Source organism: Cebus imitator, unplaced genomic scaffold (assembly GCF_001604975.1).
Source record: "Cebus imitator isolate Cc_AM_T3 unplaced genomic scaffold, Cebus_imitator-1.0 Scaffold181, whole genome shotgun sequence".
Taxonomy (NCBI): domain Eukaryota; kingdom Metazoa; phylum Chordata; class Mammalia; order Primates; family Cebidae; genus Cebus; species Cebus imitator.
This window is the reverse complement of record NW_016107496.1, coordinates 3,864,777-3,888,679: the sequence shown is the minus strand read 5'-3', so window position 1 is coordinate 3,888,679 and position 23,903 is coordinate 3,864,777. Positions and strand designations below refer to the sequence as shown.

The window sequence follows — 23,903 nt, the reverse complement described above, 5'->3', positions numbered from 1 at the left end:
GAGGGCCACCAGCTCCCTGGATCCTCTTGCTGGGGTGGCAGGAGGATGGGGATGTTAAAAAACTGAATACAAGGCTGGGCGCAGTGGCTCACACCTGTAATCCCAGCACTTTGGGAGGCTGAGGTGGGCGGATCACTTGAGGTTGGGAGTTTGAGACCAGCCTGACCAACATGGAGAAACCCCGTCTCTACTAAAAATACAAAATTAGCTGAGCATGGTGCTACATGCCTGTAATCCCAGCTACTCAGGAGGCTGAGGCAGAATCACTTGAACCCGGGAGGCAGAGGTTGCAGTAAGCCAAGATCGTGCCACTGCCCTCCAGCCTGGGGAACAAGTACGAAACTCTGTCTAAAAAAAAAAAAAAAAAAAAAAAAAAAAAAAAAGAATACAACAGCTACTTATTACCAATTTGGGCTTACTTCAACCCAGCCCAAGCTAAGCTTTATGCACACAATCCTCTGATCCTGAAAGCTGTGTGAGGCTGGGTCTATTCCTGTTTTATGGATGTGGAAATCAAGAATCAGAGAATAATGTGTCTAGGTTAGGAACTGTGACAACCCTGAGATCTACAGCCAAGGCTATAGGGCCCTACAGTCATCCCTGGGCTAGTCAGTCACTGCAGGCCCCAGCAATGAGCCAGGCACGTCTAGTGGAGGCGTCCCACGTGCTAGAAATTAGTCTAAGCGCTTTGCCTAACAACCTCATGAAGCAGGTGTCATTATTATCCACCTTTTACAAATGAGTACACTGAGGCCTGATAGCTCAGGCTGGTAACATCCAAGTTTCATCTCGAGCAACCCACCTCTTATGTAATGACGGGGTGTGCTTGGTGGGAGAGGGGAAAGGGGGCATCAGAGACAAACTGAATCCCAGTTCCAGCTACATGTCTATTTTTTATTCAATATATTAAATATATTAATCAGAAAAGTCACATACTATAAATCCAGGAAAATACACAAATATAAATGTCAGAATCTGTCATTTGTCTTCTTTCTAGAGTGACAGTTTATGTACATGTGGAAGGAGGGTAGGAGGACGGAGCCAGCAGGAGGCTGGAAAGGCTGCCCAGGCCGGTGGGGCCCGTCCCTACCTCCTCACCCCACTCCCACCTCAAGCTCTTTCTTCCTGTATTTACAGCAGCACTGGGCTTATTTACAGCATGGCAGTATGTGTTAAAAACGGTTTATCTTACAAAAAACATAAAGGCCAGGGCCAGGCTGCAGGGTAAGACAAATCGTGGGGTCACCCCCATGAATGCATCCCCCTCCCCGAGGGCTTGAGCTCCCTGCAAACCTCCTGGAGCAGGTGATAAGGGGGATTCATTCTGCAGCTCAAGCCCAGGCTTGGGAGTGCTCTGGGGGTCCGTGGACTAAAGGCACGTGGGTGGCATATGAGAGTGCACATGTGCACGTGTGTTCCCAGACGGGGGTCAGAAGGGCAGCGTGTCCATGAAGATCTTGTCGATGATAGGCGGAGGGGGCACCAAGTCCTCCAGCTTGAGGTAGAAGATGCGCTGCAGGCCCTGGGTGCACAGGGTCCGCAGCTCGGGCAGTTTGCCCAGCAGACGTGACAGGCAGCTGGCTGGCTGGGGTTCACCTGCCACAGCCGCCACGTGCTCCTTCAGGCAGCTGGCGATGCGGTTCTGCAGCTCCTCCACCCGCCGTGGCTCCTGCAGCCCATGCCGGTCTGCGGGGAGGGTACAGAATTAGCCCCACATCTGAGAACCAGGCCCCAAAGCCCAGCCTCTCCTAGGCCCCTAAAACTGCTGCTCCGGGCCAACCCTCATGCTCTGCTGGCACTTCACAAAAGCACGTTCACAGGTTGCCATTTGTAAGCATCATCAGAAGTCTGAGAACCAGTAACCCTCATGATTCTCATGCTCCAAGTGAGAACCTGAGGCCCAGGAGGTTAGTGACTTGCCCAAGGTCTCAAACAGGAAATAAAATCCTAACCTAGGTTTTCTGGCTAGACCATTAGGTTTTTAAAATCTAGACTGTTCTGAGAAGCCCCAGCCTCAGAATTCAGCACTCCCTCAGCCCAGAGTACCTCTGATTGTGTTCTATATAGTTGAGTCCCCTGTGCATTTTAAGTGAAAAAAAGGAATGAGGGTGGATTCTTTGCTTTAAAAAACAAAGAGAGGTGGCCGGGCACAGTGGCTCACGCCTGTAATCCCAGCACTTTGGGAAGCCGAGGTGGGTAGATCATGAGGTTAAGAGACTGAGACTATCCTGGTCAACACGGTGAAACCCCGTCTCTACTAAAAATACAAAAATTAGCAGGGCATGGTGGTGCCCAGCTGTAGTCCCAGCTACTTGGGAGGCTGAGGCAGGAGAATTGCTTGAACCCAGGAGGCGGAGGTCATAGTGATCCACGATCACGCCACTGCCCTCACTGCACTCCTGACTGGCAACAGAGTGAGACTCTGTCTCAGAAAAAAAAAACAAAGACCTGAAAACCTCTGCATTCAGATTCCATCCTGCAGAACTACATTTACATAAAGTCCAAAACAGGCACAGCCAATCTGATCTGCACTGTCAGAAGTCATGATGAAGGGCCGGGCGCAGTGGCTCAAGCCTGTAATCCCAGCACTTTAGGAGGCTGAGGCAGGAGGAACTCTTGAGCCCAGGAGTTCGAGACCAGCCTGGACAACATAGTGAGATCTCATCTTATATATTTTTTTATTTTTTTAAATAAAAAATAGAAACCAGAGTAATGGTTACCCTTGGGGAGGGCAAATGACTAGAAGGGGGTACAATAATGGGTTCTGGAGGACAGTTAGGTGCTCTTTCTTGACCAGGGTGCTGGTTAGGTAAGTGCGGTTTATGAAAACTTACCATCCGTGTACTTTTCTATATGCAGCGTGATCGACAGGAAGGTTTTAAAAACAAACCAACACCCTAGGCCACATACATGACACCTGCCGTGTATATCCCAGGCAGTCTGGGGCTAATGGCTGTGTTAAGCTTTAGAGCTGGAAGCAGCTGAGCCTGTCTCCAGCTCCTGTGGTCCCTACTTTACTGTCAGTATGAGCCCAGGGCAGTGCAGGGGCCAGAAAATGCTAGATCCCAGACCACCAAACTCCCTGAGACAGTGCCCACCTGAGGACAAGTCAACTCCCTGACACCCACTCCCTTGGACCTGGTGTGGTGCTGGACACTCACCAGTGATGAGGACAAGAGCAGACAGGCAGGCGAAGGCAGGGACATCGACAACCAAGCTGTGCAGGGACCTTGAGAAGGCCAGGATGCTGTCAATCCAGTCGCCGAAGCCACGGGCACACTGCAGCCGGTGCAGCACCAGGCCTGAGCAGAAAATGAGCTTGCCCTCGCCTGGCTTAGACCTGGGAGGCAGATGGGTTGAAAGGCAATCAGGGTGGCTCACAGGCAGGTGTATGAGGGAAAGGGGCTGGGCAGTCAGTGGGCAGCTCACCGGTATGCCAGGCGGAGGATGAAGAGCTCCAGGAAGGCCGACTCCAGCAACAGGTCCTGGTCAGCCGGTGACAGCTCCGCAAAGCCAGGGATCTTCTCTGCCCACTTGCGGATGACCTCCAGGGAACCGGAAAGCAGGTCGTAGAACTGCTGCACATCCCCTGCATCTTCCTTCCCAAAGTGGGGCAGCACCAGCTCCTGGAACTAGGAGGATGGTCCAGTCAGCACCCCAGGCAGGGCCCTGCACCCACCGCCACATATGGCTGTGTCAGACACTTGGATGCCAGATCCCAGGAGTGGTAGTGGCCCTGAGACCCACCCCAGGCTCTCACTTGCCAAGTCTCACATATTAACCCAGAGCTGCAGCTGCCAGAAGGACACATTTTTCTAATTGGCCACCTGCCTGAGGGGATGCATTTTCCCACCTGGTCATCCCAGAGGGGGCTCCTCTCTTTGAGCTGTTGAACTGGAGGGGGTAGCTTTTCTTTCTTTCCTTTTTAAACTTCCTTTCTCATTCAGTCCTTCCAGAGGGGTAGCTCTAACATGCACATCGGCATCGCATGTGCTCACACCGGCTCTCCTCAAGGCAGGCGAGGGATGGGGCAGGCGGGGCCTCACCTTGGAGTAGTCCAGTTTGGCAGTGCTGGGCCCTGAGTCCAGGTGTGCACGGACCAGGGAGGTGAGGAGATTGGCAGGAGAAGCATCCGGGGGCTGCTTGGGTTTTGAAGGTAGCCGGCCCCTCCGCCCCTTCAGGCTGTCTGTTCGGACAACTGCAAAGGAATGCGTAAGGGTGAAGAAGGAGGGGATCTAAGGAAGGGCCTCTCATCCCAAGCCGTGCATACCACTGCTGAGATGCAGCCCACTGAGTCCCTAGGACTCAGAGCCCCTGAGATCCGAGGGACCCTACAGGGACCCCCTCCCAGCCACCACCCTCAAGATCCAGGCAGGTGGAAGCTGCCACCCTCTAAGGCCTGGGGTTCAGAGCGGGGATGGAAATAAAATGTGTCCTCCCCTGGGTCATCCAGGGCAGAAGCTGAGGGCCCTGCGGTCCCACCCCACTCAAGCCTATCCTCACCCTGCTGGGCCGCACCCCAGCCACACACCTTCCTTCACCATGCCCACAGCCAGGCACTTCTGGAAGCGGCAGAACTGGCAGCGGTTTCGCCGCCTCTTGTCCACAGGGCAGTCCTTGTTGGCCAGGCAGATGTACTTGGCGTTTTTCTGCACTGTGCGCTGGGTGGGGGGGCAACACGGAACACGCTGTCAGAGTGCGGGGTGGGGAGGGGGGAGCCGAGGGGAGGGGACTGTCCAGATCCTGCTGCCATTGCAGACAAAAGCACTCTCTGTTCACAGCTATTTTTCTAACATTTGGGTGGCAAGGGAGGGAGAGATAGGGGGTTGAGGGGAGAGAAAAGTCTTGAAGACACTAGAGGAGGTTTCTCCCCAGAGGAAGATCCCAAGACACAATATTGGGGGCCAGAGTCTCTCCAGCAATCCAAACAGCTATATTTTTTCATGGGCGCTTGTCCACCTGCCCTATCCCTGGGGCAGACAGGAGAGGGCCAAGGGGCTGGGGGTGGGGACGGGAAGCTAAGCAGGCACCAGCGCTGGGACAAACACACAGCCTGTTCCCAAGTCCACCCCCAGCCCTCAAGAACCAAACCCTCTGCCGGGATCCTTTCATCTCACGCCAGGAACACGAGAGCCTGGGAGCACCCCTTCCCACTAGAACCTTGAGTTAGGGGAGGACAGGCAGAGGAAAACCAGAGGCTGGCCAGGCACCCCTCCAGCCCATATCTCACAGCTCACTCCAGCTCTCTGCAACCCCATGGGCCCGAGTGTCCTGGTGAATGAAAGCTTCCAGCCCTGGCATTATGGGTCTCCAGGAAGGCAGCCCACCTGGCAGGCCTGAGCCCATCCTACAGGACAGGACTTGGCTGGGAGGAGAACCCAGGGGTCTACCACAGGTCCCAATGGGATGAGAGGCTAGCCTCTCTCCATTTCCTGTAAAAAGCCCCGCCCAGGGCCGCGCAGTACCTTGAAGAAGCCCTTGCAGCCCTCGCAGGTGCGGACACCATAATGCTGGCACGAGGCGTTGTCCCCACACACAGCGCAGCGGCCTTCACTTCCACCTGGGGCCCCGCTCCGGGCTTTGGCTGAAGTCATGGGTGCATCCAGTATCCCCGAGCTCTCAAGGTGTGGGGAAGTGGGTGCCAAGCATGGGAAGGCCGTCGGCACAGAATAGCTCTCTCCCTCCCCCAGATGGTGGGCAGCCTGTGAAGGGAACAACTTCAGGGGGCTCTGGGCCAGGCTGGGGCTGGGACCGGTGGGAGGGCTGAAGGAAAAGAAGGCTGGAGGCTGTAGGGGCCCAGAGGCTTTGGGCAGCTGCTCTGTCCATGCCCGCAAGCCTTCGTAAGTCTGGCTGGGTGAGAAGTGGCCGAATGAGCCATCCCAGGGAGAGAGCTGGGGCGGCTGGAAGCTGGGCGTGGATGGTGACGGGGCTGAGCAGGGGCTGCCATAGTAGTCAGAGCCGCTGGAGGACAGGGCCTCATCCACTGGGCCGCTCAGGGGGCCAGGGTAGCAGCCGTACACCTGGAAGTCCTCGAACTTGAAGGAGGCAGAGGCAGGGGAGGTGGCTGAGGACGAGGATGTGGAGGAGGCCGAGGAAGAGGCTGAGGAGCATGGCTGGACTGTTCCCGGCAGCTGGTAGAGGAAGGTGTCAAACTCTCCTGTGTAGCCGTCCATGAAGGTGCTGAAGCTGGGCAGGGCAGTGGGGGCAGCGGGAGCCGCCTCAGGGCTGGCAAGGTCCATGGTGGGCTTGATGAACTCAGGGGTCACGGGGTCACTTGCCAGGTGGTCACGGGGTCCTGGACTCGGTGCTGGTGTTCCATATTGGGCTTGGATACAGGGCATCTCTGGAGAGGGAAAACCCCAAGGAGAGCAAGGAGAGTCAGTGGGAGAAGCCTACAGCCTGGTCTCAAAGTATTTGGGCCCCAGAGCAGCAAGGTGGCAAGAATCCTAGCCTACAGATGGGACAGAGGCGGCAGGACCACAGCCCACCACAGCACCCAGGAATCCTGACCCTTGGCCTGAGTACCATCTTGACTTATGTGCCACAATGTCCCTGGGCAGCGGCCAGCATAAGTGGGCTCCATCAGAAGGCCAGCCACACCCTAGTCAGCCTCGGAACCCTTGGGTAGGCATCTAGCCAGCATTTCTCTGCTGGAACAGGGGGAAGCTGTGTTCCTCCAGCCCCCTGCCCCTCCCCCACTGGGGGAGGCATGGTGGGGACAGGGAGAAGGGTGAGTGGGAGAGACAGCCCAGGAAAGCCTCAGCCCAGCTCTCAGGAGCAGCTCCCTGCTTGTTTCACCAACCAGGCACTTCCTGGGAATACTCCCAGGCACACCCTAGTCTTTTTCTCTTCCCCTCATGGTGCCTAGGAAGAAGAACATTGTGGAAATGCGAGAGGAGCTGGGAGTGGAAAGCCCAGCTGCCTGAGAAGGCAGCCTAATGCAGAGGCCCTAGCCTGTCCCCCACCTCCACCCCAAACCCCCATATTGAGCAAAGGCAGCAAATCCCAAACCCACCCCAGTCCTGCCATCTGGGGCTGGGAAGCCACTCTGCACTGCCCAAGATGCTCCCAGAAGCAAAGAGAAAGGGAGCCTAGGCCTCCTCATCAGTAACCTGGCTCCAGACCTTTAAGGGCCATTTGCTGGGAACAGGGTAAGGGGGAGGAAGGAGACCACAGCCCCCTGGACTTCCAGGAGAATAGACGACAGTACCTAAGAAGAATGTTCTGCTACTCCCAGTTATTTTAATAAGAGAATTCTCAGAGTCCAGCAGCAGCAGAAGACTTAAGGAGGCTATGCAGGAAGGAGAAGCCTGTTGGTGGGTGGGTGGAAGACATTCTGTCCCTGCCTGGGTCCCTCCACTAAAGCAGGGTCTGTGCCCTAAATAATCCAAGGGCTAAGACAAAGGGGGTCCTGAGGAGCCTGAAGAGCGCCTGAACAGAGATAGCGCCATTCAGACAGATCCTTACATTCACAGAATGGTCAAAAACTAATGCAGACGAGGCTCCAGGACAATCTCCCTCCCTACCTCCATGCCCTGGGTCTGCGTAACTCTGGCATCACCAGTCAAGGAGAGAAGCTAGAGAAGAAATCAAGCTGGAACAGTGAGTACCATAATCAAGGAGTACAGTGATGGGGGCAAAGGCTGTCACCACCTCCTGGCCAAGAGCCCAGGAAGTCCTCTCTGGTCCTAGGCTTTCTTCTAACTCAACGGGCCCTGAGCAGGGCATCTCCACCCCTAGCCTGACATTCACATAACCAACAAAGACAACAGAGACCCTCGTAGCTCAGGCCCCACCCACCCAGTGGCACCCATCCACAGGCATGCAGCACCCTGTGAGGTGAGGGTGGCCACATCTGCCTGTACTAAGACAGTCTGGGCAGGGATGGGCTGGGAGTGAAGGAGGAAAGACAGCAGTTGGGCAGAACTGGGCGTTCGTTCCTGCCTTATTCAAATCCTGTTTCTCCACCTGGACGTCCCATATCCGGATCAACCCCCATCAATCCCTCCCCCTTCATGCAAGTTCTTAACAACACAAGATATGGACCTACATCTAGCCTCTTGGGAGGAGGGAGCAGTCCCACAGGAGGAGGAAGAGGCGGGGTTGAAGGAGGGAGTGGGGAGAATCCGGCTTCAGGCAGGTCCTGGCAACAATGTGGCTTGCACCTGTTCTGCTGAACAAGCCTCAGGCTGCACCCTACCTGTAAGATCCAACAGGGACTACTGGGGGAGGGGGCAGAGGGGTGATCAGCATCTGGAACTGGAATGGTTGGGAGGTATCCTCTAGGTAGCTCCGCCCCAAGACTCCAACTTTGACAACTTCTATCCAGGATCCCCAAGGACAAGGGTTTCCACCTCTGTCTCTGTCTCTCTGTCTGTCTGTCTCTCTCTCTTTCTCTCACACACACACACACACACACACACACACACACACACACACACACACGATCCAAGCCCCAGCAAAATCAATCCGCCCAGTGCTTCCAGACACCCTGCCCCTGACCCCAAGAAGCCTCCTTTATTGAACACACAGCAAGCAGCCCTCCACAGCTCAGCCACCAAGCCAGTCACTTCCTTCAATGATCCAGGGGCTTCCTAATGCAGCTCAAACAGAAAGCTCAGGGTGGGGAACCCCTGCCAAATCAACCACAGCCTCTAAAGTGTTAAGAAAACAACCGGGGCGCCTGGAGAGGGCTGACAGACTGGGAGGAAGGAGAGCCTTCTGGAAATCCAATCCCTGTTGGAGTCGTATGGATCCCAGCAGAGCCAAAGCCCCGTGTACCTTTTCCCCCACAGTACTGCGACCCCCCCCATCCACATCCACCCAAGTTCAGAGCACCATGCGCCCACTTGGGCACCCTGGGAGACTGAACTAAGGCCAGCCGCCGGCTTGACAAGCCCCTACTCTTGCCGCCAACCCCAACCCCCTGCAGCTTCCACCTTGCAGGTAGTCAACCTCCCTCACCTCCTACCCCGCAGCCAGTAGTTCCAGTCGGACCTGGGTTCTCATCCCGTTGCGCCAGAGCTGCACATTACACCCGCCCTCCTGCATGCTGACCCTACAACATCCTTTCTGCCCGCGCGTACACTCCTCTCCTTCATGCACCACCCCCAAAAACAGATGCACGCCCCCCAAAAGGAACCTACCCGGCCGGCTCCTGCTGCCCCTGCCCGGACCGGCGCCCCAAGTCACAGCCTGGTCCCTGGTCCCGCGTGCGCTCCCAAAGTTCTTCCGTGCACTCCCCCAAGTTTCGCAGCCTCTGCTACTGGGACTCCCCGGGCGAGCCCGACCCTCCTCTTAAGCGCTCCGTGACGCACGGGGAGGGGCGGGGGCGCCACTGACGCAGGCCGCCCGGCGAGCTTTGGCCATACAAGGGCGCGGGGGGCGGTGCGGTTCCGGCGGGAGGCGGCCAGGGGGAGGCGCGGCCCGGGGAGCCCGAGGGGGCGGGGCGAGGAGGGGGGCCTGGAATGTCTGCGCGCGTGACGCACGCGGGGTTCCATTGACGCAGGGAGCGCGGATTGTTTGATCTATAAATAGGCTCCTAGCGCCCGCCGAGTCCGCTAAAAATAGCAGCTCCCAGGCCCACTAGGCTCCCCACACCGGACCCGGGTCCCAGCTGGGGGCCCCCAAGTCCAAAATAACCGGCGGGAAGGGCAGAGCCAATGAAGGGGCGCTGTAGAGCCGCGACCGCTGGGCTTCCCCGGACTAGGATCTCCTCACCCTCCAGCTGCTCCCGGCAGCCAACCGCGCCCAGTCCCTCCGGCTCCCTCTGAGCCCAGCCCCGCCTTTGCACCTTCCCAAGCCCTTCCTAGAGCCTAGGGTGACGCCGCGCCGCTGCTGGGCGGTCAAGGCAGGTCGTGGGCTGGGGCGGGCAACTCGGACACACCCTGGGGAGCCTGCGCCCTCACCTCAGCCTTAGGTGCAGCTGGTGCACAGGACGCGGCCTCCCCACCAGGGTCTCAGGCTGAGAGGGTGCCCCCGAGGCGTCAGTTAGAGCCGCCACTTAGTCCCTCCTGGCAGTCTCCCTGCACAGGACCTTCTGACGGTAGGGGTTGGCCAGGCCCAAGCTCGGGCAACTGCTCCGGCTCCGCTCCACAAGCTGAACTTGGCTTCGCACCTTCCCCTCTCCAGCCCCTTACAGGGTGAATGCACCCTAGTTGGGAAATTACCGAATTTCAGAACTGGGGCGGGGAGGGGGGGGGAGCCTGAGAAATCTTTTCAAACTTGTGCCAACTCTTCCCCATTTTATAAATAAATAGGCCCAGAGAAATAATGGCACTTGCTCAAGGTCACACAGCCAGGTGGTGGCAATCAAGGAGCACCGACCCTCCCACCCTACCTCTAGCATCCGTGGGGAGGCAACACCAGCCAGTTATCACCTGCCCAGTGGAATGCGGAACAGCCCACCAGGACCCTGCTAGGCACAGACCAGGCTGCAGCAGCCACCTGGAGCCTTCCCCGACTGGGCCGTCACTCCTCCACACTGATCTCTTCCTGAGCCTGGGGAGCCCTCACGGCAAGGTAAGAGAAGGAAAAAAGGCAAATCGTGACAAAGAAAAGGGACCCCTGCCACCCCACTGCAACCCCCAACCATTCCCCTTCTCCCATGTAAGTCAATGTCCAGAAGAGTTTCTGCTTCCACTGAGCCTGCACCCACCCACCCAGCTCTCACCTCATCTGGTCACCCCATAGGACTTCCTCTACCTTGGAGGCGGTGCCTGCTGCTGATTTCCACCCTCAACTCCCATCACAGGTTTCCCACACCCTTGTCTCCAGCCCCCGCTTCTGCCCACTCAAAGGACCCACAAGCAACTCAAATTTAATCTGTTCCAGGCAGAGCTTGTCATTTCTGCAACCCCTGCCTGCCACCTAATCTCTGCTCCTGATGCCCCATTTGCAACTTTTCACTGTTTCCTGAAATTCTTTTTTGGAGCATCTCTTGGGTCCTTTCCTCTCCCCATTTGTTTTCTTGTTTTTGAGACAAGATCTTGTTCTGTCACCCAGCCTGGAGTGTAGTGGTGCGGTTATGCTTACTGCAGCCTCGACCTCCTAGCCTCAAGCCTCTTGCCTTGACCTCCCAAAGTGCTGGGATTACAGGCAAGAGCCACTGCACCCAGCATCTCCCGCTTTCCTACTGCCAGCCATAGCCCATGCCTCCCTGGTCCTACAGACCAACTGCCTGCACCCAATGACCACTCCTTCTCCTTGTCCACACCCATGAAGATCAACCCTTAGCCTGCCCGTCTCCTCCTTCTAAAGCCCCACTGTCCACCACAGATGAAGTAGTCTTCATGTACAGTTGACCCTTGAACAACACAGGTTTGAACAGTGTGGGTCCACTTATATGAGGACTGCTTGCAATCCAACATGGATTGAAAAACCCACATATACAGAGGGCCCATTTTTGTGCATCTGCAGATTCCACAGGGCCAACAGCGGGACTTGAGTATTCGCAGTATAAACTGGGGTCCTGGAGCCAACCACCTTCATATACGGAGGGGTGACTGTAATGCTGATGGCATTCAGTGATCTGGTCAGAACCTGCCAGAACCCTCCAACCCAGCATACAATCTCAATGTGAATGCATCTGCAGAGAGCGCTAGGTTGCCCCAAACCATCTCCCAAAGACCTTCAAGGCCACCTAGTTGAATGTGAAGTGTGGGCAGGTTGCTGCCAATTGGACCCATCCAGGATCTCTACCTCAATTCAGCCAAAGTTTTGTTTTGCTTTCTCTTAGGATTTTCTATAAGAGTCTGCTTGGATTTTGTGGAATCTTTTTGTGGCAAATGACTCCACAGCTTAAAAAAAAAAAAAAAAAGGTTTAAAAACACAAATAGAATTCAAGTCCTCCCATTTTGCATATTGGGAGCCAAAGTTTCCAAGAGGAGCTACACCTTGCTCAGGAGCACACAGCAAGACTTGCTGGGTGGAACTGGTCCTGGCTGTGTCACAGGCTGGCTTTCTCACCTAGCACCTGCTTTGCCCCAGGATGTCTCCCTCCACCCCAGCTGGGCCTTCCCTAGAAAGTAAAACGAATTTTAATAGGTAGCAAAAGATGATCAGCCAAGCCAATGTTCTTCCCACCAACCAGCAAGAACAGGTGCATTATCTGTGGCTTAACCAGCCTGTGCTCAATCTCAGCCTTGCTAGCTCTTTGAGAGCTGAACCAGCCTCAAGCTCAGGCACCCTCCTCTCCTCACAACTTGGCATTTGTAAAAAGTGACACAGACCATCCTGTGGGGGTAGGCCCACCCATAAGCCCAAGGGAAACCGAGTGTGGTGAGGTGCTGCCCAGGACCCTGGTCTGAATCTCAGCATCTAGCCTCCAGATCTGGGCCTGCAGCCCAGGCCCCACCTCCCCAAGCCACTGCAGGTTATGGAGGCTGCAGTCCTGCCTCCCTAAAGCCTGGAGGAGGATAAGGAACTACAGCTGCCACCTGGCCATGCTTGCAGGGGATGGTGAGGGTGCTCAACATACCACATTCTGAAAATAAGTAAATAAGGAGAAAAAGGCAAAGGTCCTCTGTAGGAACACAGCTGGGGCCACCCATGCAGGTTTCCACGTGGAGCACTTAGAGGCGAGAGAGGTGAAAGGGGTTTGGGGATCCCAGGCCTCGTGGGCCCTCCAGGGAGGACGGCCTGATGCTCTGAGAGAGTGGAGTCCAGCTAGCGGAGCTCTGGAGAAAGGCACAATTGATGTGGACTTTGGGAGGCCTAAAGCAAATGCTGGTCCCACAATGGCCAAAGACTCCCAATGGACACCTACCTCCCCCCCACCAAGTCTAGCCTTCAAGAACAAGGTCAGAGTAAATAGCTTATTGTCACGGAGACGGGGTAGGAGGGAACAGGTAATGAGAGAGGTATCCAAAACTAGAGACAGGGATCTGAAGGTAGGGCAGGGAGAGAAGATGTCAGGCTGGAGGCAAGAGACAGCCCCGCCCAGTCAGGCCCCCACACCCTGGCCCAGCCTACTCTTCTGCCCTCATCACCCCAGTTCCCCACCAACCCATATAAGGACCTTGAGCTGAACTTTCCCGCCACCCACTTTGTACATACAGTTTCACCCACTGGGCACACTGTTTCCCTTCTTCCTTCTATTCTAATCCTGCTGATCCTCCAAGACTTCAGCTTAGAGCCTGTACCAGCCCATCTCTGTTTTTTTTTCCCCTCTTTTTCTTTTCTTTTCTTTTTTTTTAAATTTCTAAGTCATTACATCCAACCAACTCATTGATAATAAGCTCCTTCTCACAGGGAGTGGGTCAGACCTTGGCCAGGGCACTTCACAGGGATTCTTCCATTTAACACTTGCCCAGCCCTTCCAGGTTTGGAATTACAATCTGCGTTGTACAAAGGCGGAAGCAGAGGCTCAAGGATAGGATTGAAACTTAGGTCCCCTAAATCCCAGTTTTCTGCAGGACCCACTACCCTGAACTCTAACCTCCAGAGGCTGTGGCTTCTGGCCCCATGGGTCTTGAGTCTTATAAGTGAACCACAAAACCAGGCACACACACAACCTCTAAGCTGAAAATAGAGGTATCTACAATGGGGCTTCTGTGGAAATGGAAGCATTCTAGTTCCCCATCTGGACAATAATCACCCAAGCATGTTCACTCTGGAAAAGTCATCAAACTGTACTCTTAAGATTGTACTCCAATCTTAAGATTTCAGTGGCTCACGCCTGAAATCCCAGCACTTTGGGAGGCTGAGGAGGGAGGACTGCTTTGAGCCCAGGAGTTTGAAATTAGCGTGAGCAACATAGTGAGACGCCTTCTCTACAAGAAAATTTTTAAAATTAGCCAGGTGTGGCCGGTGCGTGCCTGTAATCCCAGCTACTCAGGAGGCTGAGGTGGGAGGATTGCTTGAACCCAGGAGGCAGAAGCTGCAATGAGCCATAATCGAGCCACTGCCCTCCAGCCTGGGTAACAAAGTGAGAACCTGTCTCAAAAAATAATAATAAGATTGTACACCTATGATGTGTGCACTTTTCTGTATGTATGTTATACTCTCCCCAAAGTTTATTTTAAAATAGCCACGCCTGAATGAGAGAGACATATTTCTTCATATAGATGCAGATGCAGCTGGAATTTATTGAGAACAAATTCATTCAAGTGTGAGCTTCTGAAAGCATGGTGGCTGTTTCTCGTTATGTATTTGTTCTATCAACAGATAGAAAACAAGTACGGTTAGGAGGGGATGCACCATCATCTCTCATTGGAAAGGGGCCCTCCTGCTGATAACACAGTGTATTTTCTGAGCAGTTCACCAGGCCCTTACACCTCCTAGTCAAACCTTATGGGGCCCAGGGACTTACCGTGTACTCAGACCCATTCCTCGCCCACCAGTATGTGAACACCATGAGGAAAAGGACACTGCCTCCTACCCCCTGGTAGGAAGACCCTTTGTACCTTATCAGCAGTAAGTAGCTCAGGGCAGGACCCAAATGAGCAGCCAATGTCTACCACCATTCCCCAGCCCAGAGGGTGGGGGTGGAGATGGGTAAACAGAAGGAAGTGGAATTACACAGTCCCTTTCCCACGCTGGCCCTCCACCTTGGGTTGGGCCCCGCCCCTACTAAGCAGAGGTCAGGAACTTGCCCTACTTTCACTGAGACTGTCCCCACCCACGGGCCTCCACGCCCTTCCCCTGGGGTGGGCAGAAGGAGTAAGCTTCGCCTGCCTTCTGCCGCTCAGAAGTTGCCCTGGGAGCTTCCCCTCCTTGACCCCAGGGCCTACTGCCAGCCCTGACCTGGCCACTTCCTCTTCCTGCTCTGGCAGTGGGCAGGGGGATTTGTACTGTGGGCAGGGAAGCACTGCCTGCTGCCCCGGGGGCTTCCCATGGGCAGCTAGCTCTGGGAACCAGGGGTGAAGGGTCAGGCCCAGGTCCCTGGCTCTGCTCTCCTGGCCCTTGCCCAAGCCCTACCATGAGCACACGTATCATTACCTCCCCAAAATCAGGCTCCCAGGGACGCAGTCAGGTCAACCAGTGCCCCCACTCCTCCCCTTAGCTCTCAGCAGGGGCGAAAGACGGAAGAGCTATCAGAGGCATCTTTGACCAGGAGCTAGCAAGCCTGATATGTGACCTGAGGCCAGTCCCTTGTCCTCTCCAAGCTTCCTCATCTGCCTAATGCAGACATCACCAGTCCCAGTGCTGGGAGAATTCAGTTCACCACGGAAGGGAGAAGCTCAGAATCCAAATGTAGCACTGTCTGGGGCCTGGGCTCCCCCACTGTCAGGGGAAACCTGTGATGGGAAGGGAGGGTGGAAGTCAGGAAGCAGGCAGTACCTCCAGGGCACGGGGAAGTGCTATAGGGGGATGGGTTCCAGGACCCCATATACCAAAATCCACGCATACCCGGCTCACACTCGGCCCTGTGGAACTCATGTCTGCAATGGGACAACCACAGCAGCCTACAGCAGAATCCTGGGGCTGGCAGGGAGGGTGGCAGGGACAGGAGACAGCAGAGTCCTCAGCTGGACAAGGGAGCCAGCAGCCCTCCTGCTCCAGGAACTACAGACAAACAGTAACCCCATCTGTCTCTCTCCTGCTCTCGGGCTAAGTTGAGAGGAAGCGAGAGTGCGCCCAGAGATGTGGCTCTACCCAGCACGCCTTGTAGTGGGAAGAATTCTGGGAGAATTCCTGATTGTGTATGCAGCAAGTGCTCAATTAATACTCTGGAGAGAGCTAGTTAGTTAAGGAGGTCAGACTATGACCACAGAGGCTATCTTTAGTCCAATGATTTCGCTACCCGTACCTCCCTCCCTCTCAGACCAGAAGAAATTAACATCCAGCACAAAAGAGTAAGATCAGACTTCAGGAAGAACAGCCAGAGGGGCTGGAAAACGCAGACAAGATCACGGAGTTTGGGAAAGGTCAGCCCCTGCCTTGAACCTCCCTTGGTTTCCCCCTCAGTCTTTTCAGCTCCTGGCCAGCTCCCTTCTCCTCTTGCCTTGGAGGGTCTCCCACCACCCTGCAGAACATCAACACCCACCAAATTCCCCTGCCTCTGCCCAAGGTCTCCACCCAGCCTAGGCGGGCAAAATTTCAAATTCCAAAATAAAAACCCTCTGATAACGAGTCCCAGCCGGAAAGACTGATGCACTTTCCTATTGTTAAAGTATTTTTAGTCGCAGGCTCTGGATTCGTTTAAAGACTCACGTTCAGAAAGGGGAAAAAAATTTTTTTTGAGAACTGGGAAGGAGAGCACAGGAGCCTCCCACGTAAGGAGCTGCTGCCTGTTCCAGGCCGGGCCAGAGCCCCTGGCCCAGGTCCCGGAGCGTGTTTGTGGCAAGCTGGTTGGCAGACTTGCCAGACCTCTCTCCAGCCCTGCTTCTCAGGCACCCAAAGCAACTGGGAGGCCCGGCAAAGGGGGCAGGCCAGGGGCTGAGGGCTCAGCAGGACGCCAAGCCCCTGGCCCAGCCACTTGGTCCCAACCAGCAGGGGCTCGGGGGCTCCGCTCAGAAGCCAATTCTGAGGTACCCTGATGGAAACCAAAAACTCGCTGCAGTGGCCAGTGCCTCGCCCAGGCGGGGTGGACAGGAGAGGAGGACAGAGGCCCTGTGGGGAAGCTCAAAGAAGGAACTGGACCGCATCACCTGTCTCTGTCCGCCTCTCCCGGTTTTCAGTCACAGTGTTCCCAAGTCCAACTACCGCTATCCAACTGGGGTCAAGCTGCACTCGCATGCGTCCGATGGCCAGCCACCCTTGCTTCCTCCCCCAAACCCGAGGCCAAAGGGTTTGGCACAACAGTCAAAATGGGAAAAAAGCCAAACAGCCCAGCTCCCATTCCTCAATGTCCCGGTTCCAAGACTCACCAGCTTCCTCCTCACGACCTGCTTTGACCCTGGATGAAGGTCCCAGACAACCGCATGAAGGGAGAATCCCAAGATTGGTTGGGGGCTCTTCCTGGAGGCCTCAGGGAGCCCTGCGGGGAGAGAGGTGCTGCCCAGCCAGCCTATCCTTGTGGCCAAGGCCGGGCAGCAGCTGAGCGGGCTCTGGATGTGGTGCTGCCTCCAAGCCAGCGTGTCCTCCTCTGTTTTTATAGCAGAAACCAGAGCCGGCCTCTGGGGATGGGGGGAGCCACTTTGGGCCCTCTTGGCTGGGCCTGACTTTGGCCCAGGTCAGCAAGAGCCCAAAATAGTCAGCTGATGGGAGCCCCGGTGTGAGCGTGACCCTGGGCCCATGCCCGGGCCTGGCACACAGGTGCCCACGTCACAAGACCAGCAGCTCTAGCACTCATGGGGCCCTGGTTGGCAGCCCCTCAGGGTGGCCTTGGCAGTGTATCTGGCATAGGAGTTCCACCCAATCACCACCATCACCCAGACAACAAGGTAAACACAGGGAATTCTGCCCACCAGGGCTGCTGTGTACCCAGAGGGAGGGCTGGGTGCTCAGGAAGCCGGGTCTGGACTGGGGGTGGATGTGGGGGCCGAGTTGAGGGAGGGACACCTGGCCACTGCTGTCATCTTCACTCACGTGCTTCCCAAGTCCAGATCTTCAACTGACCAGAGAACACCTGCCTCTCCCACTTACAGTAATTCCTCTCCCTGTCTTTGGCCCGAGGTTGGTGGTACGGCACCTGCCGCCATCGCCATCGGGAGGCCAGGCACACACCCGGCCCTGCCCCCACAACAGGAGGCCCTGCTTCCCAGGGTGTCCCCCTTCCCTCCAGGCTTCAAGCAGACACCCTGTCCTCTCCACCCCAGCCACCTCTCCAGGGCTCTCTGCACCCTGAATGCCCCATGAGGCAACTGTTTGGGAAGCTGAAGAAGATACTGAACCAGCTCCTGCTTCTTTTGGGATCTCTCAAGGTCTGGGAGGGCTGCTGCTCAGAGACGGCCCTCTTCCAGGGAAGGAGGAAGGGAATCTCATGGCCTCTGTCTGGGGTGCAAGGTGGAGCTCCAGCTTCCTCAGGAACAGAACCAGGACTCCAGTACCCTTAGCCCCATCTCATGTCCCCAGGAAAGGCCTGAGGGAAATCCCATTCCCACCCTCCACCTCTCACCCACATATCAGCATGGGCCTTCTCTGGAAGCACCCTCAGACAAAGAAGGTATGTCCTCTACCATCAGACCAGGTGCCTGTGCTTGCCAGCCATCCAGGAGGCATAGATTCTGAGCTTGGCTCTATACATCCTTACTGCAGGACCCTGGAAAAGTCATTTCTCCCCTCTGTGCCTCAGTCTCCTCTTCTCTAAGTGGAGGAGATGTGCTAGATCACCAGTAGTGGAAGGCCTGTCCCTGCCTTCCCATTCACAAAGGCCACCCCCCACACCACAGACTCCATAGGCCCCCAGGCCTAGCACAGTGAGGAGAGGCAGGCATCATGCTTTCTGCCGGGGGCGGGGGTCCCCGGCCTTCCCTTCATGCACTCACCTGGAGAAGTGTCTACACCACAGAGACAGGCCAGCTCCCTGCTGCCACGTCTGCCCCACGATGCTCCCAGCCCAGCCCCCAGCTACCCTACTCCACCCTGTCTGCTTCCTAGAACCAGGCAAAGCTGCCTTGGGAGCAGCTGTCATCCCCTACTCCCACCAGCCTGTGTCACCTGGGCCCAGAGCCCTCCAGCCTATCCTGCCAAGAAAGTAAGGCTTCCCTAGTCCCCACACCCACATTACCCCCACCTCTGAAGAAATCAGATCCCCCACACTGAACAGCAGCTTGCCTGCCACCTCTGCAGGGCTTCCCCTCCGTCCCCCTAACCACATCCGCTTTGGGCAGCTCCACCCCCACCTCTGCCCCCTAACCCCACCTGCTGGAGGGGGAGGGGGGCCCAGGGGCATACAAAGGACAATAGCAGAGCACTTACCACTCTGGATGGACCAACAGGCCTTGGCCAACACACATTATCCCTTCAGCCTGCAGGGCCCAGCAAGAGCCAGACTGCCTGGGAGGGGCAGGGCCTGGCCTCTGTCCATGGTGGAGGCCTACAGAGGGAGAGTGGATGTGAGTAGCAAGCACATTCCCTGGAGACAGCAATGGTCAGGACACACAGGAATGGGAGCAGTGACAGGACCCAGGCCACAGGAGGAGAACAAGCCAGCCCAAAGACCTCCCTGGGTTAGGCATCAGAGCCTGGGGCCCAAGCCCCAGGCAACCTGCTTCCAGGGGTATAGGGCATGGCCAGGAGCTGATGACAGTATTTCAGAGCCATACAGACACATCAGCACCTAGCCCCTCCGCCTCATACCCCTCCCGGCTCTCGGCCTTTGACGGTTCAAAAGGGCATGTTGCAGGCACAGGAAGAGAGCTATCATGAGGACAGAGTGGAATACCCCTCTATCCTTTAGGGGCTCCAGTTAGGGCCCTAAAGCCTCGGAGGTCCCTAAAAGGCAGGGGCTCCATGCCCCTGAATCAGGCAGCCCAGTCTTGTAATCAGAGCAATGGGGACTCTTAGAAATCTTCTGGGATGGGACTCCAGTCCCCAAATGGGAAGGCCCAACTTAAAGTAGAGCGGATGCAGGATCCCAGACTGTCTGGGTTCAAATCCTAGCTCCACTGCTTGTCACCCTGGGTGAATTATGTAATCTCTTTGTACCTCATGCTTCTCATCTGTAAAAATGATGACATCTCTAAAATTAACAATCACAGGGTTATCAGCAGGCTTAAAACAAGTTAACCTGTAAAAGATTTATAACAGTGCTGGATATGCACATCTGCAAGGTACCATTATCAGGAGAAGTTCCATGAGGACGCACACATAAGAGCTAGCCCCAGACCCTGGTTCCTAGTCCAAGGCAGCACTGGGCAGCTGACCTCTCCTTCCAGGGTGGAAACCAACTGTGTGCCTCACCCCACACCCCGGCCTCTCCCCCAACCCCACTGAGCCAAAGCCCCCCTCAGCCAGGGCCCCCGACCCACATCTCCCCTTCTCTTCTTCCACCCCCTCCAGAGCTCTTTCTTTTCAACCACACCCCAGAGTGAAGGCAAGAACATGTCTTCACTAGCTATTGGACTGCGCCTCAGACTGAGATGAGGTCTGAGAAAAGAGAAGGAGATGATGGGAGCTAGGAGGGGCAAAGAGGAGGAGGACCCCAGAGGGTGGGCAATGGGATTCCTCACCCTCCTGACCTCTGCCTGAGGTCCCCAGGCCATGGGGAGGTCCTCCGGCCCACAGTACCCAGGCTCTCCCCTTACAACATTGCCAGCACCCCTCCCTCCCAATTCTGTGGGGGAGCAGGAAAAGGCCACGGGAGAGAAGGAAGAAAGGGAGGGCAGGTTGAAACATCTAGAGCACCTCTAACCCCAAACAGAAAGCAAGACGAGGCTTCCAACCTGCCCTAGCCCATGGACTACACCTGCTTTCCAGGGTGACAGTGTCATCCTTCCATTCCCGGTAATGGGTCTGTAGTTTCCCCAGCCTTGTCTTTTCTCCCTACCAACCCACTGCTGAGGAGGAAGGGTAGGGAGGGCCAAATACCACCTACCACAGTCAGACCCAACCTGAGCGCCCAGGTCTTCCCCGTCCGGTTCTCAGAACAGGGGCCAGAGTCTGGCACCACATGGTGCCCACAAATGATTCATAACATCTTCAGACAGGTATCTGTTCCCCCGCTTGTCCCAGATCAAAATGCATCCCTCTATAGTCACACCACAAGCATTTACTGAGGACCCCCTGGGAGCCAGGCAATGTCCCCTGAACAATGGGAGAGCCAAGAATGCGCACAGCAAGATCTCAGAGCCCCAGGAGCTGACCGGGGATGAACCAAGGTAAAGTACAATCTGCACTGTGCAGAGGGCAAACCAAAGGCTGAGTGGGCTTGGAGGAGGCAAAAGTGGCTGGTTGCGGTGGCTCACGCTTTGGGAGGCGGAAGCAGGCACATCGCAAGGTCGGGAATTTGAGACCAGCTTGGCCAACACAGTGAAACCCTTTCTCAACTAAAAACACAAAAACCAGTGGGCATGGTGGCACGTGCCTGTAGTCCCAGCTACTTGGGAGGCTGAGGCAGAAGAATCGCTTGAACCCGGGATGCGGAGATTGTGGTAAGCCAAGATCCCACCACTGCACTCCAGCCTGGTTAACAGAGTGAGACTAGTCTCAAAAAAAAAAAAAAAAAAAAAAGGAGGACAAGTGACCCCCAAAATGGGGTGGAGCATCAGGCCAGACTTCGGTCCTTAGCTCCTGCCGCCTACCAACCTCATTTCCCAGCCATTCACTGTGTTCCAGTCACGTGGGCCTCTCTCCCCACTCAGGGTCTCTGCACTGTTCATTCCCTCTGCCCGGAACTGGCTCTTCCTTATCAATCAGGTTTCATTTCCCATGTCATCTCCCTAAAGAGCCTGCATTCTCACCCCACCACACTAGCCTGATTTTATTCACCATAGGTCTAGTGTTCACATCTGTTCACTGGTTTATCACCTGTTTACCCAACCAGAATCTAAGGATGTTGTCCCTCTCAATCACTGTGGAGTCTGCAGTCTCTAAACCCTGCTCAGCACTGGCAGGTGCTCAGAAGGGAAGAGCCTTCCAGCTCAGGAGCTGTCCCTTCCTTTTAGGGGCAGATCCAAGAGCCAGAGCGTTCTTCCTTATGTTGAATCACAACCCAGATTCTAAAATTCCCCAGCCCTGGATCCCAGCTCTGCCCCCTGTACTGGCCCATAGGAAGCCTCATTCTAGTCCTTCCTAACAATTATTTTAGCCATTTCTTAACTAAACTGCCTGTTGCAACAGGACATCGCTGACAGGCCCTCTGCCTGACAGGCCCTGGTGGCCTCCTGAGTACAAGCTCTGCATTGGCCAATGTCCCCACCCAGAAATGGGCTTATAACTATTATTAGCAATAACAACAGCAGCTAATATTTGTTAGACATGTGCCAGATACACTGTTAAGCACATCAGACGCATTGTTTCATTTCAGCCTCCCAATGCTATGAGGACAGGATTATTATTATGCACATTTTACCAGTGAGGAAACTAATGTTAAGCAACTTGTCCAAGGTCACACAGCTAGGAACTGGCAAAACTGGGATTTGAACCCAGGGAGCCCAACCAAGGAGTCCAGAATCAAGCATCCTTCCTCCCCCTTCCCACCGGCTTGGACCTGTGTAGTGGATGGAGGTTGCACACTGCACAGAGAGTCCCACAGCCTCTGTCCAGAGACCAGGTCAGAAGCTAAGGGCCTTTGAGCCAGGCACAGGGCCTGAACTCCTCAGATGATTTTCTCGAGTTCAGCACGGGCCTCAACAGGGATGTCAGTCACATTCACATTATTAATCTCGGCCCATCCTTCTGCCCCGGCGCCTTCAATTAGAATCTTGACTTTATCACACTGTGCACTTGTCACTCCTCACAGCTCTGGGTGACTACAAGGAGTTGGCTGACTTCCTGTTTAAGTCTTCATCCAAGTCACTGATAAGAACGTTCACTTGGAGTAGGTCTAGGGGCAAGCCTTGTAGCCCCACCACTAGGGCCCCAGGCCAGGCCGACAGCAGCCCCCAAATCCATCAGCACCCATTGGGCATAACTGTAGGGAACCTAACGACCTCTGCCCAGCCTGCGTTTTCCCAATGTGCCCCTAATTTAGCCCCACATCCAAATTAACAATTCACTGAAAACCACCTCTGCAGCATTTCTCGAGTCCACCAGGTCATCTATCAAAAATGAAGGCATAAAAAAGGAATGAGCAAAGTCAAGGAACTGCGCCCCCGGCCCTCGACACAGACCATCAGGGTAAGGAGGTCTGGAAATAGCCGCCCCCACCCCACCCAATGTAAGGAGGGAAGATGTTGCGGCAAACAACAACAACAACAACACGCCTGGGAGACACAAACCCCGAGTCCTAAGCCCCAGCTCCGCCTGACTCCACGAGACCCCCAGCCTTGGTTCCTCGACTCAGTCCCGCAAAGGGGCTGCATGGTGCAGCATGGGTCCCTCCCGGCTGGGTCTCCTGGCAGACGAGCTCCCGCGCTCCTGGAACCGGTTCCCGCAGCCGGCGGGGAAATGGAAGGAATTTCTCTGGCCTGGCCACCTCCAGCGCCCCTCGTGGGCCAAACCCCACCCTTGGCGGGCTGGGGAGAGAAAGCCTTGGCCGTCGCTCTTGGGGGCTGACTCGGAGCCAGCAGGTTCCGCTGGGAATCCAGTCCCTCTCCCCGACTCCCCTAGTTTCCAAGCGGGACTCCCCGCGTGGCCCCGAGCCCGCCCCAAGGCATACACCAAGGCCCAGAGACCGCCCGGCCTCTCCCGGGCCCACCTTCCGCCACCCCGACGGCCCCTCACCTGGCCCTGCGGGCTCCGCTCGCCTCTCCACCCCCGCTTTCCGGGGTCGCGCACCAGCTGACCCGAAGCTGCTCCGCGCCGCAGGGGCGCCCATGCCGGGAGGCCGGGGGTCCAGGGTGCCACGCTGGGACCCCGCCAGTTCCGCCGCCACCGCCGCCTCGCGCTCCAGCAGCCGCGCCGCAGCCGCTCGGCGCCCCCCGCCCCCGGGTAGCCCCCCGCCCGCAGTTCCGGCCGCGCCGCGCCCCCCGCCCCCGCGCCCGCGGCCGCCCGCGCGCTGCCCCGGCCCCTGCGCGCCTCCCCCGGCGGGCGGGGCGGGGACCGTGACGCGCGCCCATTGACGTCTCCGGAATCCCGGCGGCGGCGGCCGACGCAGCCTCATCAATGGGGCTAAAAATAGCGGCGCCCGGAATAGCCGCGAGCGCCCCGCCCCGCGGCTCCCCCCACGCGGCACACCCGGTTACATAACCCGCCTCCTGCGGCCGGAGCCGGGAAGCTGGTTCTCAGGTGAGGGAACCGAGGCCTCGCTTACACCTCCCGAGGCGGCACACCCGGGGCTAGGTTATAAATAAACTTTCCCGGGGCTTCCCCAGGAAGAAGTGGAAAGAGCGAGGCTCAGAGAGGCTCGGTGGCGGCCCACAGTCACACAGCAATTCGTCTGCTCGCGAAGACAGGGCCTGGCCTTTGAGTCTGCG

At 56.3% G+C, this 23,903-nt stretch overlaps 1 protein-coding gene across 8 annotated transcripts; it reads right to left on the bottom strand.

Annotated features, from left to right (window-relative positions):
• Positions 1-873: 873 nt before the first annotated feature.
• NR4A1 (nuclear receptor subfamily 4 group A member 1) lies at positions 874-23,471 on the bottom strand. Of its 8 annotated transcripts, XM_017545863.2 has the most exons (9): positions 18,805-19,797; positions 16,812-18,187; positions 8,051-8,200; positions 5,466-6,343; positions 4,532-4,661; positions 4,047-4,198; positions 3,430-3,632; positions 3,162-3,340; positions 874-1,686 (listed from the first exon to the last, which is right to left on the bottom strand). In XM_017545863.2, the coding sequence occupies exons 4-9, from the start codon at positions 6,339-6,341 to the stop codon at positions 1,430-1,432; spliced, it is 1,797 nt and encodes a 598-aa protein (XP_017401352.1). In that variant the 5' UTR covers positions 6,342-6,343; positions 8,051-8,200; positions 16,812-18,187; positions 18,805-19,797; the 3' UTR covers positions 874-1,429. The 8 variants fall into 8 exon arrangements, with proteins under 8 accessions (XP_017401352.1, XP_017401354.1, XP_037600666.1 ...); XM_017545865.1 differs by lacking the exons at positions 8,051-8,200; positions 16,812-18,187 and adding an exon at positions 23,212-23,471 and having other exon boundaries at positions 18,805-18,922; XM_037744738.1 differs by lacking the exon at positions 8,051-8,200.
• Between the last annotated feature and the right edge of the window lie 432 nt (positions 23,472-23,903).

Bases quoted from the DNA above. Each gene is read 5' to 3' on its own strand.
- NR4A1 (XM_037744737.1), bottom strand. From the start codon at position 23,305: ATGGGCGCCCCTGCGGCGCGGAGCAGCTTCGGGTCAGCTGGTGCGCGA. The intron at 6,344-23,211 runs GTGAGGGGCCGT...TTCCCTCTCCAG, and splicing joins AGCGGAGCCCGCAGGGCCAG to AGATGCCCTGTATCCAAGCC. The intron at 3,341-3,429 runs GTGAGCTGCCCA...TCTGCCTCCCAG, and splicing joins ATCCTCCGCCTGGCATACCG to GTCTAAGCCAGGCGAGGGCA.